Source organism: Orycteropus afer, unplaced genomic scaffold, assembly GCF_000298275.1.
Source record: "Orycteropus afer afer isolate SDZICR_OR568_19922 unplaced genomic scaffold, OryAfe1.0 scaffold00136, whole genome shotgun sequence".
Lineage (NCBI taxonomy): Eukaryota > Metazoa > Chordata > Mammalia > Tubulidentata > Orycteropodidae > Orycteropus > Orycteropus afer.
This window is the reverse complement of record NW_006921723.1, coordinates 4,831,102-4,845,110: the sequence shown is the minus strand read 5'-3', so window position 1 is coordinate 4,845,110 and position 14,009 is coordinate 4,831,102. Positions and strand designations below refer to the sequence as shown.

The 14,009-nt window shown below is 55.2% G+C and overlaps 1 protein-coding gene across 1 annotated transcript; it reads left to right on the top strand.

The window, feature by feature from the left end:
• The first annotated feature begins 201 nt into the window (after positions 1 to 201).
• Positions 202 to 12,064, top strand: NADK (NAD kinase). The gene is made up of 11 exons (XM_007945513.1): positions 202 to 374; positions 2,322 to 2,405; positions 6,982 to 7,111; positions 7,427 to 7,535; positions 7,675 to 7,760; positions 9,081 to 9,183; positions 9,523 to 9,671; positions 9,984 to 10,083; positions 10,232 to 10,389; positions 10,937 to 11,019; positions 11,896 to 12,064. Exons 1-11 carry the CDS (start codon positions 202 to 204, stop codon positions 12,062 to 12,064), a joined length of 1,344 nt encoding a protein of 447 aa, XP_007943704.1.
• Positions 12,065 to 14,009: the final 1,945 nt, after the last annotated feature.

Below are 14,009 nucleotides of genomic sequence, written 5' to 3'. Positions count from 1 at the left end.
ATTCAGAAACCACAGAGAGACCCCTGAGTTCTCAGTGTCTTTTGGTAAATTGAACTTGAGCCATTTTCCTTGAAGAAATGAGTGTGTGTGTCTGTGTGTATTGTATTGTTACAGATAATGTGTTTGTTCACTTGACTTTGTTTCTACGAATACAGGCATCCGTGTTTCTTTGCCCGACGTCCCCACCCACCAGCTGTGGCAATGGAGCAAGAGAAGAACAGCCTGAGCAGGGAGCTGAGTCCGGACCTGGCCCCGTACCGCTGTACGGCGTGCCATGGGGACGAGGACTGGAGCCACAGCCACCCCATCAGGGGCCGGGCCAAGTCCCGCAGCCTGTCTGCCTCCCCTGCCCTGGGGAGCACCAAGGAGTTCAGGTGTGACTGGCCACCCTCTCTTTGATTCCTTTATATGGTTTATTAGAATTGTTCCCAAGAATTCCTTGAAGTGATGTGTGTCTTTGCATGTAGATATCGATGAATGTGATGTCTGACTTGGAGGTGGGGTGGATGTTGTCCTGAGAAGAGGGCACCTGTGGGACCCATGGTGGGGGGTGGCTCCTGTGGGGTGTTGCAAGTACAAGCTCCCAGCTGGCTGTCATTGTGTAACTACCTAGGACATTGACTCGAGGGTCCTGTTCTCTGTGAGAATCAAGAGTCTGATGGGTAGAGTGGTGTAAAGAGTCATGTCAGGTCCACCCAGGGGTTCAGAGATGGGTGGGTAGAGCGTGAGGTCAGGCTGGGTCAACACACACTCGTTGACAAAGGCAGGATATATGGGTGAGTTGAGAGGTCACAGTAGGTCCAGCAGGGATGGGTGGGTAGGGTGAGGGGTCAAGGTGGGCCCCCACAGGGATGGGGATGGCAGCTGCAGAGGCCTTGAGTCTGTCTGTACTTGATGGAGGTTGGGGCAGGTTGACACTCTCACACATTGGGACAGGCTTATGGGCCATCTCTCTCTCCTTGCCCAGCCTGCCTCCGGCCACTTTGCAAGTCCCTGTGTCACAGCATTGGGCAACAGTGTGAGGCTGCCTTACGGGCCCAGAGCTGAGGTTGCACCTGGGCTGTCCTCTGACTATAGCACCATAACGTGTGGGGTTAGGAAGATGTGTTCCAGCCACTGCTATGTCCCCAGGATAAGGATCACATCTGGGAAATCCCAGTGGTGGGACCTGGTTAGGTAGAAAGTAGTTTAAAGAGTTGAGTGGCCTCATCCAATGGGAGGCAGAGCCACGGGCCCCTTGATTGATGAGGAGCTGTAGAACCTCTGACCGGGTAGGTGGTATCCATGTGCAGCTGCCCTGGACATATCATCCCAGGCTCCGTTTCACCCCTCCTCCTCCTTCAGGCCGCCTCAGGGCAGTGGTGGCATTTTCTTGGCAGAATGGCTTTGGTTCTGGATTTAGATTTGTTTCTGGAATAGCACACATTTCTTCATATTCGAAGATGTAGACCAGATGGCTGCAGAGTAGCCATGGCTGCTCCAGGACTCAGTGAAGCTGGCACAGAGCTGGGTGGACACGTCCAGCAGCCTGTCTTGGCAGGAAGGGACCATTGACTCCCAGATGGAAAAGCACTTTGTTTTCTATGGGCCCAGAGTGCATGTCCAGGCATCTTTGAGGTTCCTGATTAGAGTTCTTATTACAGAAGCCCAGTGCTGCTGCATCCAGAAGCCCCACTATGTGTCCTGTGGCCCCACACAGATCGTGGGAGGTTCTGGGGTTCTCATGTCACGGGAGCTGGGGAAGAAGCCTGGGGATTCCTATGTCACAAGGGCTTCCTGGCTGCAGTGGCCCCTGATTTTGGTAATCAGTTGTGGCAGGTCATTGCTCAGTTACTGGAATATTGGCCATTCAGTCATATCTTTCTTATTGGCACATATGACTCAGATGTTTTTGTTTGATTTTAATCTAGTTGTTTCAGGACTATGTCTAAGGTCCTGATTCCCAAGCATAGATCAAGGGCTGGTTCTCACATAGAATTGCTGAGATGCTTGTAACAAATTCAGACCCCAGACTTCACCCCAGGTCTCATCCCCACAGTCTGGCCAGCCAGAACCCACCTCCCTTTGAGTGTCACTGTCCTGAGGTCCCTGGTGCATTTCAAGGCCTCTGGTTGGAGTTCAAGTGTGCGCAGCAGTGAGTGGCACAGACACACCAGAGGCCAGGTGCAACTTTCAGGACCTTGTCTGGAGTGCAGACAGTGATAGGGTTAAAACCCTTAGAAGTAAGTGTTCTTCAGAGTCTGCACACTCTCTCTAGCTGTCCTTGGTGTCCTGCCCTCCTGTTGCCCTCTGGCTGACTCTCACCTGCTCTCTCCCCACAGGAGGACCCGCTCCCTCCATGGGCCATGCCCGGTGACCACTTTTGGACCAAAGGCCTGTGTGCTACAGAACCCTCAGACCATCATGTAAGTGTGAGGCACAGGCCTCCTTTTGGGTGTGATGCCATGCTGGTGAGAATCGAATCCTTAGTGCAAGACGTACTGCCTTGTAACCAGGCCCCATGTTCCTGGGAGGGAGGTGTGGGGAGATGAGGGGGACGTGGACGGGCCCTGTTGGGGTGTGACTGCCGTGACAGTAAGAGATCTGACCCTCAGCGTGAGGCACGCTGCATTGTAACCAGGCCTCCTGAGTACGCAGGTGCCGAATGGGGGTGGCGTGTGCATCTGTGGCCCGGCAAGTAGGGTGGCTCTAGACAGAAGAGGCTCAGGTTTATGTTGTTCTAGCTGTGAGGAAGCTGACTGTGCTCTAGACCAACACACCCAGTGGCCAAGTGTGCTGCTTCTATGATTATTCCAAATTGGAAATACGCTCATCAGCTCTGCTCTCGTCTGGTGTTCCTGTTTGGGAAGCATCCCATCTTGCTGTCATCAAGCACCATCTAAATGGTTGGAAGGCATCATGCCAGAGGACCCTGGGGACCCCACTCCCCTTGTGTGCATCTAAAGCCTGTGAAAGAGACTCTAAAACTGAGCTGGGTCAGGCCACCTAGCTCAGTTCCTGCTCGTCAGGGACTCTGCCACCCATTCCTCGTGCAGTGGAGCCCAGTGTTGGGCAGCACCAAGGGGACACGCACCCCGTCCCAGTGTGCTCTGTCCTTGCACTCCACTGGGTCCTGGTGTATGTTTCATGGGGACACTAACATACTCTTATGTGACCATCTTATGTTTGAAAGGTTAAAATTCCACCTCAGGGGCTCGACCTTTGGGGACAGTGGGATGTTTCTTACTCTAAAAGGATTAATCATGCTCAGGATTAATCGGCCCATCTGCTCAGGTAAGCCCATCAGGGCCTTATCTGTGAAGTCATAGACTTAGAGCCTCAGGGCTGTAGCTTTACATTCCCACACATCACAACATGTCCCCACCACAGAGACACAGCATCCTTACCGTGATTGTGAAACAAAAAGAGTAATTTGAGAGCATGAGATTCATAAAGGAGCAGGTCATTCTATTACCTTCTTAACAGGGAGCTCCCCAACCTTCGTGCCCAGTGACACTTGGTAGTCTGGACAACAGGGCTATGTCAGGGTGGGTGCAGTTTTGGCCCTCTCCATCAGGACTCCCAACACGGGCCCTCCATCGTTGGGGTGGGGTGACAACAGGACCCGCCCTCCTCGCCCAGGCTGTCTTCATGGCCACTCTGCAGATTGTGAGGTGCTGCCTACGTCAGTCCCAGCAACGACAGTGTCTTCCCACCCCTGCCCGTCAGCAGGGACGGCTGCTTTGTATGGCTGAGGTACCGTCTAGGCAGATACCTCAGGTAAGGCAGTAGAGTTTGTTGGACTTGGGCTGCTGACAGCTATGGCTAGAGCTTTCTTGCAGGATTTCAGACTGGATGCAGCCAGAACTGAGGCCCCCCCCAGTCTATCTAGTTACTTCTGCAGATGTCAGGATAGTGCTGCCATTCCTTTGCCCCCTGTATAACCCATCAGCAGAGTCTGTCCTTTAGACTCTAAAACCTATCGCCAAGCCCCATGGCTGCACCGTGTACTCGCCCCACCCAGAGCTCTGTGCACAGCAGCCACTATTTGATGGATCGATCAAGGCACAGCCATATCTTGTGTGCCCCGTAATGTCCTGGGAACTTGTAGCTGGGTCCTGGCTGTCAGCTTCTGCTGCTCCACTTCCTGGTGCTTACCAGCAGTGCACACCAGGCTTAGTCCGGCCATGGCCTGGCACCGGCCGTTCCTCAGCCGGGGCTTCTCCCAGTCTCCATTCTCTTGTCATTTTCATCTCAACCAAGTGCCACCATGACAGAGGACCCTGGCCGCCTGGTCTTAATTAGCCACCCAGTCCTCCTGCACCGTGGCTCTGTCTGGTGTTTTCTGTCTGTCACCTGTCTTGTGAGGACTTGTCAGGGCACACCCAGAGCCCGCAGGGAACCCTCCACTCCAGAGGTTCGGGATGCATTTCAGTTGGGGGGCCTGTCAGGCTGTGAGGCAGTGAAGAGAGAGCTGCTTTCTTTGTCCTGCCATCTGCAGGTCACCATGGCAGTCATGGTCTGAGCCAAGAATGTCTGTGGGACCAAAGTCCCCTAGAGGCACAGGGCATCTTTTTAGTCCCGTGTCTGCCACCCCTACCCAGGGCTCATGCAGGGCTCCAGCTTAATATGTATTTACCTTTTCACCACTATTCACAAGTAAGATGGCTATTGAGAGGGGTGACAACAGGGGACTTCACTGACAGGTTTTTACCACCGATTCGTGGTCTGTACTGGGTTGAGATAGTAATCTCACATGATTCAGCCCCATGCAGACAAGAGCTGCATATGCAGTGCCATCATGGCCTGGGCACCTGTCTGGAGAGGCCATGTCCACTGGGCCAGTATGGTGCCCTCATAGCCCAGGCACCAGACCAGCTACAAATGACCCAACAGGAAGTGGAATAACTGGTTTGTGGTCACACAGAAGGGCAGACACCAGACCTGAGCAGGGGACAGCTGGAAGCCTCAGGCCTGGAGAGCCCTGCCCAAACGTTGGGGAGGTACAAGCCGGTGGGGGGGGGAAGGTGTGGACCTCGGTCACCCTCCAGAGCCAATTAGTCACTCACTGCCCAAGGCCGACAGCAGGTGACAGATTTGTTGAGGAGTGGGTGCTTCCCTATCACTGTGACCCAAGAGCTCCTCCCACAGCAAGCCGGTTCTGCCAGCCAGGATGGGCCACCAGACAGGCAGTCACTGTGGTTTTCTGTACTTCTGGGACGATGCTGAAGGGCACTGCTGAGAGCAGCCAGAAGGACTGCCTTCACCCCTTGCCCAACCACACGTCCTGCACACGGGGCTTCTCTCTGGTTGCTAGTGTCTTGGGGGCGACCCGCCAAGGGAGCGAGGTTAGGGTATCTATGGGCTTGTGTATGGGCAGGTGGCCTGAGGCTTTTCTGCTTGGCCCTGAAAGGTAATCTTTTGGCCTTTGTAAGCAGGAGATTAAGCAAGAAGACTGTGTCAATAATGAGACAGCTAAGCAAGTTTGCTTTGTGGCTGTTTCATTTCTGGAAGCTCCTTGGTTGGGGCTGGCTCAGTTGCGCTCTGTTTTTGGTTTGTAGATGCAGAACTTAGGTTGGCAGTGGGGAGTGCCCCTTGGGAGGCCTGTGGTGGGCTTGAGTCACATTCCTGCAGCTCAGCACAACATGGCCACATGCTGCAGGTGCCTGGCAGCCCTCGAAGAGTGGGAGGCTCCTGCTCCCTGGCTGCAACCTGGAGACCCAGCGATGAGGCTCCCGGAGGAGGTGGCAGGCAAAATATACTGGTCAGGCCCATGCTTTCTACCAATACTGACAGCACTTGGGGCTATCACATTTTGGGGGGCCACTGTCCCTGATGAGGCACTGTTTTGAGCAAGTTTCTTGGCTTGAGGGCTTTTATCAGAAAGGGAAACCTTTTTGCTGGACTTACACTGTGGTGTTAGAAACTGTTTCCCAGCAAGCTGAGAGGAGGAAGTGTGGCAGCTGGGGCACTTGTGGCCCTCAGTAGCCTTGAGCCCCAGCTGGTACAGCAGAGATGGGCCTATAGGGGTAAGTGTCACCCCATGAAGGTCCTGGGATGTTCTAGGGTTAAGTAGGGTGGGCTCCACCTTGGGAAGAATGCCCTGGCTCCCAGTGCCACACAGCCCAAGCCAGAGTATTGCAGAGATGTCTGGAAGCTACGCTTAGGTAGGGCAACAGCTGACTTTGAACTGCTTTTCACTGTTGAAGTTTGCAAGTGAGTAGATGGTTCTAAAGAAGCTCTGGTAGCATAGTGGCTAAGGCATTTGACTGCTAACCAGAAGGCTGGCAGTTCAAACCTACCAGCCACTCCTTGGAAGGACGGTTGGGCAATCTACTTCCGTAGTGATACTGCCATGGAAACCCAAGGAGAGGTCGCTATGAGTCGGGCCCGACTTGAGGGCACATAACAACAACAACAGGTGGTTCTAAAAGTGTGAATGGGACAGGCCATGTGTGCCCCACAAGGGCCTGCAGAGGTGTAGGGGGTGGAGCTCCAGAGTTAAGGGGTTGGGGCTGGCTGTGGGAGGCAGCATCCTCTGCTGGCTCTGGGCAGGGCGAGGGGGCGGCTCAACCCAAGATCAGGGCTCTTGGTGGTGGGCCCACTAGGAACCAGAACATAGCGCCTATGAAGATTGGGCGTGGGGGTACGTGGAGGTTCTGGGTTTATGATGAGGTGCCCTGGGGGATGTAGACTCAGAGATATTGTGGGGGATCGTGAAGGTGGAGCAGGGCCTTCTACTAGAAGCAGCAGGAAGGACATCAGCTGGATCCAATGTACCTGTCAGCCTTGTTTGTAAATCAGGGCATGTTCAAATCTGCTGGCCAGCCAGTGCAAAATGGTGGGCAAGCCTGGCAAAAGCGCAGTAGCCAGGGCCAGGAAATATCATTCAGAGCAGTGGCCTTGAGTGCACATCTGCTGGATTTTAGCATCTTCCCTTTCCATGTCTTGTGCCCTCTTCTCGAGGGGAGATGGCATGTGGAGTGACTTCTTCCCACACAGGCACATCCAAGACCCTGCAAGCCAGAGGCTGACGTGGAACAAGGCTCCGAAGAGTGTCCTTGTCATCAAGAAGATCCGTGATGCCAGCCTGCTGCAGCCCTTCAAGGAGCTCTGTGTGTACCTCATGGAGGTGAGCCCGGGTGGGGCCCTTTCACCTGCACCCTGCTGACCTGCACTCCCGCTGGGAGAGTGAGGCATGGGGAAGCCCTGACCTGCCAGGCTGGGAGCCCTTAAACTCAGCAAGTGTCACGGAGCCTCCAGCCTGATGTGTCTGTATGTGAAATGTACAAATTGAAAACTACCTGTGGCCAAGAAAGAGGAGTCATTTTACCTGTTGTGTTACAGTGTTTAAAGGAGGCTTAGGGAAGCTCCCGTGGCATAACCTGGAGCTTGTTGGTGGGGCCTGATGGGGCTCCGGAAGGGCCTCGGCACATTTTGCTTCTAGGAGAACAACATGATTGTGTACGTGGAAAAGAAAGTTCTGGAAGACCCCGCTATTGTGAGTGATGAGAACTTCGGACCAGTGAAGAAGAAATTTTGCACTTTCAGAGAAGGTGAGGCTCTGTTCTCTGTCATGGTTTAAGAACACAGCCCCATACCTGGTAAGCTACCTGTCTGTCATCGGTGTTGGCCACACTGTGGCATCTATACTAGGGGTAACATGAGGGGTTTTGTTTTGTTTTTCTTTTCCAGATTACGATGACATTTCCAATCAAATTGACTTCATTATCTGCCTTGGGGGAGACGGGACACTGCTGTATGCCTCCTCCCTCTTCCAGGTGATGTGAGGGGCTACTGTGCTTATGGTTTAGTGCAGTGCAGGGAGGTGTTTCCCGAATGTTGAGTTCTGTCATCTGTCCATGTCAGCTTTGTGCTACAGAACTGCAACACTGTAGGCTATTCTTGCTGACATGGACTGACTTGCTTAGACTCACTTATTTGACGGTAGAGCAAGTTTGCAGATAGCCCGGTATAAGATGGGCTACTGCTGCCCCACTCCTGTCCTTGCAGCACAGACTGTGTTGAGGGCACAGGTGGGGGCATGTGAGTGTGAGGCCCAGACTGGAAACGTCCAAGAGGGGCAGCTGCAGATCCAGGTAGAGACGAACTGGGGTGGGAGGGACTGTAGGGGGACCCATGGAGGAACCACCCGTGGAGGGAGCACAGGGTCACCTGAGCCCATCTCTGGAAGGACCCAGCCTATAGCACCCTGGAGGATCCCATGGGGAGCAGAGGAGAGCAGGCTAGGGGGACAGGCAGGGCTGGCACCTGGGAGGATCTGTGGCCTCATCTGAGGGTGGGCTTAAGTATTGGAGTGCTGGGAGATAGGCACGCTGTGGCCCACATCCCAGCAGTCTGGCTTCACCCACCAGCCTGGCTTCCCCTCATGTGCTGTGTCCAGCACTGTCCATCTGCCCAGGGCCTATCCTATGAGCTGCTGCCACCCTGCTGCTCTGTTCCCTGATGGTCATGTCCTTGGCTGACTCAGCTGTCCTCTTCATCCTGCCATCTCACATGGCCACCTCCTTGCTCTCTCCAGTCCTTAGCCCAGCAGCCTCTCTTAAGGGTGACAGCTTCTTTTGCAGCAGAGCCCTGCCCACACCTAGCCCTGACCCCGGCACCCAGCCATGTAGCTGTTGCCTGACCCACCTGCCCTGCTCACACCACACTGCCTTCTCTCCCAGAGCCCGCAGCTGGCCTCCCATGGCCAGACATCATTATCACTTCACAAGGCACTTCTGCCTTGCCAGCCAGTTGATTGAGAGTCTTACTTGTTCTATATGTTCTCTGGGTCTCCTCACTGTCCACTCCTTTGGCCTCCTTCTAGCCCAGCCTGGACCCTGCCACTCACTTCCTGACCTCAAGATAGTCACCTCATGTCTTCCCAATCCCCTCAGGTTCATGAGACTTCACCTTCCTGAGTCTGCCTCCCAGGCCTGAAACGGCCTTCTGGCATGTCTTCTGCATCCCTCTTGGGTGTAGCTCCCTCACCCTTACAGTGATTCTTGCTCTCCAAGAGAGTAGGGCTCTGGGTGCTCTAGGCAGTCCATGTGGCTTCTGGCATACCAGAACTGAGAACCTGTCTTGTCCACCCACAGGGCAGTGTGCCCCCCGTCATGGCCTTCCACCTGGGCTCCCTGGGCTTCCTGACCCCCTTCAACTTTGAGAACTTCCAGTCCCAAGTTACTCAGGTGATAGAGGGTGAGTTGGAAAGTTCTGGAGCCCACATGCAGCCCCAGTTAAGGTCTCCCTCTCACTTGGTGGATGTTTGGTGTTTTTGTTTTTTAACAATGCATGGTGCATTTAAGTTCCAAGGGCTGGAGATTTCCAGATCCTGAACGATTCAAACATTACTGATATGTTGAAGCATATCACCAGATCACAGGTTGGAGCTGCCGTGAAGACATGTACTACATGGTAGACAGGCGTTGCTCTTCCATAGAAGGCACAAAAATGCTGTGTTCAGTTTGGGGAAGGTGGGGTCTCTGCCTGCTCCGTGGGGCCACCTGACCTTAGCAGACGTGCTGGCCGGTGTTCTAGGGAATGCAGCCATCATCCTCCGGAGCCGGCTCAAAGTGCGCGTCGTGAAGGAGCTCAGAGGGAAGAAGGCGGCAGCTCCGAATGGGGTCAGAGAGAATGGCACGCTGGCCCCGGACACCGATGTCGGGAAGCAGGTCATGCAGTACCAGGTCTGTGAGCACGTTGGGGTAACCTTGGGCTGGGGACTTCCCACATGCAGGAGCCCTCCTGTCCTCCTAGAGGAGTCCTACGGACAGTAATCCCCTGTAGGGCCAGGGTACCCTGATCCTGGGAAGTTGTAGCTGTGCTTCCCAGCATGGTTTGGAAACGCCCTGTGTAGGCTGCCACATCTGCAGCCTGTGTCTGGCAGAGTGTGTTGGTGCCCTCCCCTTGGCTGCAGTGCACTGGTGTTATCCCCTTAGCCACGCCTTGTGCCGTGTTCTGCTCTTCCCTGAGTACACGTGGCCCCTCTGCACCCTCAGGTCCTAAATGAGGTGGTAATTGACAGAGGCCCTTCCTCCTACCTCTCCAACGTGGACGTCTACCTGGACGGACACCTCATCACCACAGTTCAGGGTGACGGTGAGTGGACTGAGCCCCTGCTCACCTAACTTTATGCTCCCAGAGAAGGCAACTGGGCCTGGCGGGGCTGTAGGGGACCTGGATGCTACCTGCTGCCTGCAGGGGCAGCCCTGTGGGTGGCTGCCATGAGACCCCTGTGTCTCAGCAGGAGTGATCGTGTCTACCCCGACCGGAAGCACGGCATATGCAGCTGCAGCTGGAGCCTCCATGATCCACCCCAACGTGCCAGCCATCATGATCACCCCCATCTGCCCACACTCGCTGTCCTTCCGGCCCATTGTGGTTCCTGCCGGAGTGGAGCTCAAGGTCAGCATGGTTCCTGTGTCCCCTTGTGCAGGAGGAGGTCAGCCGTGCCAGTGAGAACCTACCAGGCCCAGTGCTTCCACTTACACCGCCTCCCCACACCCCTTGAGGCCATTACACTGCTCCACGCCCCTCACAGCTGATACCTTTTGAGTGTTGATTTGCATCCACCCAGGGCTGGCATGTGGGGCCTCAGAAGCTCACCCTCTTGTCCTTGACCCACAGGTGTGACCGACACCTCCCTCCCCCATGGCCCCAGGTTTGGGCCTGGCTGTGCATGGAGCCCCCTCCTCACCCAAAAATGGGTGTGCTCAGGGATGCCCTTCCCCCTGAGTTCTCTGATCTGGCCTGGGTGGAAGGTCTCCTATGGGAAGTGGGCACATGGGGCTGTGGAAGGAAGTGAATGTCGGAATGAGGACCTCACCCTGTGGGTAGAGGGCCACTTGGAGCCGCTGCTGATGTGCAGCTCCTGCTGCCAGAGCCCCCACACGTGGGGGGTGGTTGCCACCCTGAGACCTACTGTGCCCCACCTCTTCTGTTTGGCTCCTAGATCACACTGTCCCCAGAGGCCAGGAACACCGCGTGGGTTTCCTTTGATGGACGGAAAAGACAGGAGATCCGCCATGGGGACAGGTATGTGGGCTGGGACTGGTTAGGAAGCCAGGAACAAAGGGAGGGGAAGGGCATGGGCACCACTGACTCCGCTTACCGTGGTACCTTGCCAGCCAGTCCCCCTGCACCCTTCTCTGTAATCTTGTCCCATAGAGGCTGTGCCCACTGTTCCCTATTTTTCTCTCCTCCAAGGATACCCATGGGGACAGCCAATTCCAGGGATGTACTGAAGAGGGAGATACCCCCCACCCCCGCTCCTCCCCTACACTGCAGGGTCCCTGTCAGGGAAACAAGTTGTGAAACCTGGTGCCTGGCTTGGCTGTCCAAGGAAAAGCCAGTGGACAGTGCCCAGCTGGCTACAGACTCCATTCCCTCCCCTGGGTCCTGTTCTTGTCCCCTCCATCCTACTGGGCACCAGCCTGTGGAGACCTTTGAGGTGCTGGTGATTGTCCTGGGTTGTCCCTTCCTGGCCCCTGGGTGGGGCGGGCAGGCCATGGTACTTAGTCCTGGGAGGGGTAGAGGTACACCTCCACAGCAGCACGTACCTAGCACCTGCTCTGGGCCTGACTGGGAGGGACAAGCTAAAGGACACGGTTGCCCATGGAGCCCCTCACTCGGGTGTCAGAGGACAGGGCAGTGGGTGGCATGAGCTGAGTGAGGATGTCATAGGCTTGGCAACGGAATGGATGAGCATTCCCAGGTCACCAGGATGGGAGCAGATGTCTCTTCCACCTTCCAGAGCTCTGCTCCTGGGAGACAGGCCATCAGGACAGGCCGAGGCCCACGGGGAGAAGCCTGTGGCCTGTGGCTCAGCTGCTGCTTGGCCAGCCTGGGGAGGTGCTTGGACTGACCTGGCTGTGAGCTGACTTGCTCACGCCACATCTCTTCCCACCTCAGCATCAGCATCACCACCTCCTGCTACCCACTGCCCTCCATCTGCGTCCAAGACCCTGTGAGCGACTGGTTTGAGAGCCTGGCCCAGTGTCTGCACTGGAATGTACGGAAGAAGCAAACTCACTTCACAGAGGAGGAAGAGGAGGAGGTGGGCGGGGAGGGGCAGGGCTAGGCCTTCTAGGGCCGAGCCTGGCGGCACGGGCAGCAGCGCCCTCCCAGCATCTGTGTCTTCCTGTACTTGCTTCACTTGCTCCTTGGGAACAGCCATCTGTGTATCTGTGGGCGTGTGTCCTAGAAGGTTGTGGCCTCGAGTAGGACCATGTGTAGCCCCAGATCATGTCCTTCCCACCTGTGGCCAAAGGAAGAGTCAGAACCTGCCTTTTCTCAGCCAGATCACTTGTTTATAACAAATTTGACTTATTTTTTGTGTTTCTAAACAAGCAAAGTGAGGCACAGTTGGGGTCTCAGTGTTGCTGCACACACACATGCGTGCACCAGCCACGTCCGAGTGTGACCCCAGGTCAGGGGCCGTGTGTTTGCGCCACCATCACACTCCCGTCCTTAAACCACTCATTTAAGTCACTTACTTCTTTGAAGCTCCATGTGAGGAAGTATCCATAAATCAGTATATTGAAATTTAAGAGGGTCAGGCCTAGTCGCCTGTCCTTCGATACTGAAATAAATGTCTCATAGTGAAATGTCTTCCCTTAGCCCCGATGCTTCCCCTTGTCCCTGAGCCTTTTCCCAGGAACTGCTTCCAGAGAAATCCGTGGGCACTTTGCCATGTGATTAGTGTAGGGGATGGTGAGGCTACTGGTTTTGCTCCAGTTTCTGGAGATGGTTGGGAGGGTCCCCCCTCCCGGCTCAGGGCCTCACCCTCGAGCCTCGCAGAGGTCTCTGTCCTCAAGGTTGTGGGGTATTTCCTCTTCCTGCTTCAGGCTGTTGTCTGTGGGCCCAGCGAGCCTGGCACGGGGCCAGAGGGGAGGCCAGGCCAGGGCCCACACACATTCCTACGCACAGGCTGGCACCTTCCACACGGGGAGATGTTTTAACCCTGTACATACTTTTTAGATATTCTTTTAAACTTTCTGAAGTGCTTATGTACATATTTTATTGTACATACTTTTGTGAAGATTTAAAAGGGAGGGGACTTGTCTTGCAAGGAAGCAAAGCCTGGTTCCCTGTTTACACTGTCCTGTGCACTGCTGCCCATAGGGACCATTCTGTGTGGGGAGTTGTATGGCCACGGTATGCTTGATGTACTGGACAGGAGGTCGGGTGTCTCAGGCTGGTGAGCCATTTCTGCTGGCCAGTTGTGGGTCTCCCTCGAGCAGGTTGAGTGGATTCACCTGGGAGGGAGACAGCAGCTGCACTGTGACTCAGTGCCTACCCTGCCTTTTCCCTCATCCTGAGCTTACAGAGAAACCATTCCAGCAGTCACTGTGCCCGTCAGCCACAGGGTGCTGGGCCACCTCCCAGTCGGTTGGGTGGGGAACAAGGGGGGAGAGAGAGAATATCCACAGAGATGTCGAGCCGCCCAGCTCACCTGCAGCCAGTGGTCAGTATAGCCTCGCTGGCTTCTGGAAGGGCATTTAGTTCAGAGTTGCATGCCTCTGCGCTTTGGTCGAAGAATTGCACTTTCGTCTGTAAGTTGACACAACAGGAGGGTGTGCGTCTGCCCATCCCCGGGTGTGCTGAGTTAGGCAAGGCTGCCATCCTGACCCCTCCTAAGGGCAGGTCGGCACCAGGTTCCACGTGCAGCGAGGTCTTAGTGTGTCCAGGGATGCCACTGCAGGGCCACTCGATGTTTGTGGCCTCAGGGTATCCTTTCCTCTCCTTCCACCTGCCCTTCCGGAACCTGAGGGCATTAAGCATTAGGGCCTGTTCCAGGGCCACAGTGATCCCAAGCCATGGGCCCATCCCCATCCTTGCCCTGCATGTCCATGCCCTCCTGGGTACCACAGCCTGTGAGGAATACCAAGCAAGCCAAGGTGGGCGAGTCCCAAGACCTCTGAGCCTTTAGGTCCAGGAGACAGGTTTAGAATTCCAGTCACTCAGAAAAAAAAGTGTTAACCAAGGCGCAAAGCAGCATGCTATTCAAATGATCTAGAACACTT

Coding starts and splice junctions, on each gene's coding strand:
- NADK (XM_007945513.1), top strand. CDS start 202: ATGGAGCAAGAGAAGAACAGCCTGAGCAGGGAGCTGAGTCCGGACCTG. Junction 7,761..9,080: donor ATGCCTCCTCCCTCTTCCAG/GTGATGTGAGGG, acceptor GTCCACCCACAG/GGCAGTGTGCCCCCCGTCAT. Junction 9,672..9,983: donor AGCAGGTCATGCAGTACCAG/GTCTGTGAGCAC, acceptor CTGCACCCTCAG/GTCCTAAATGAGGTGGTAAT.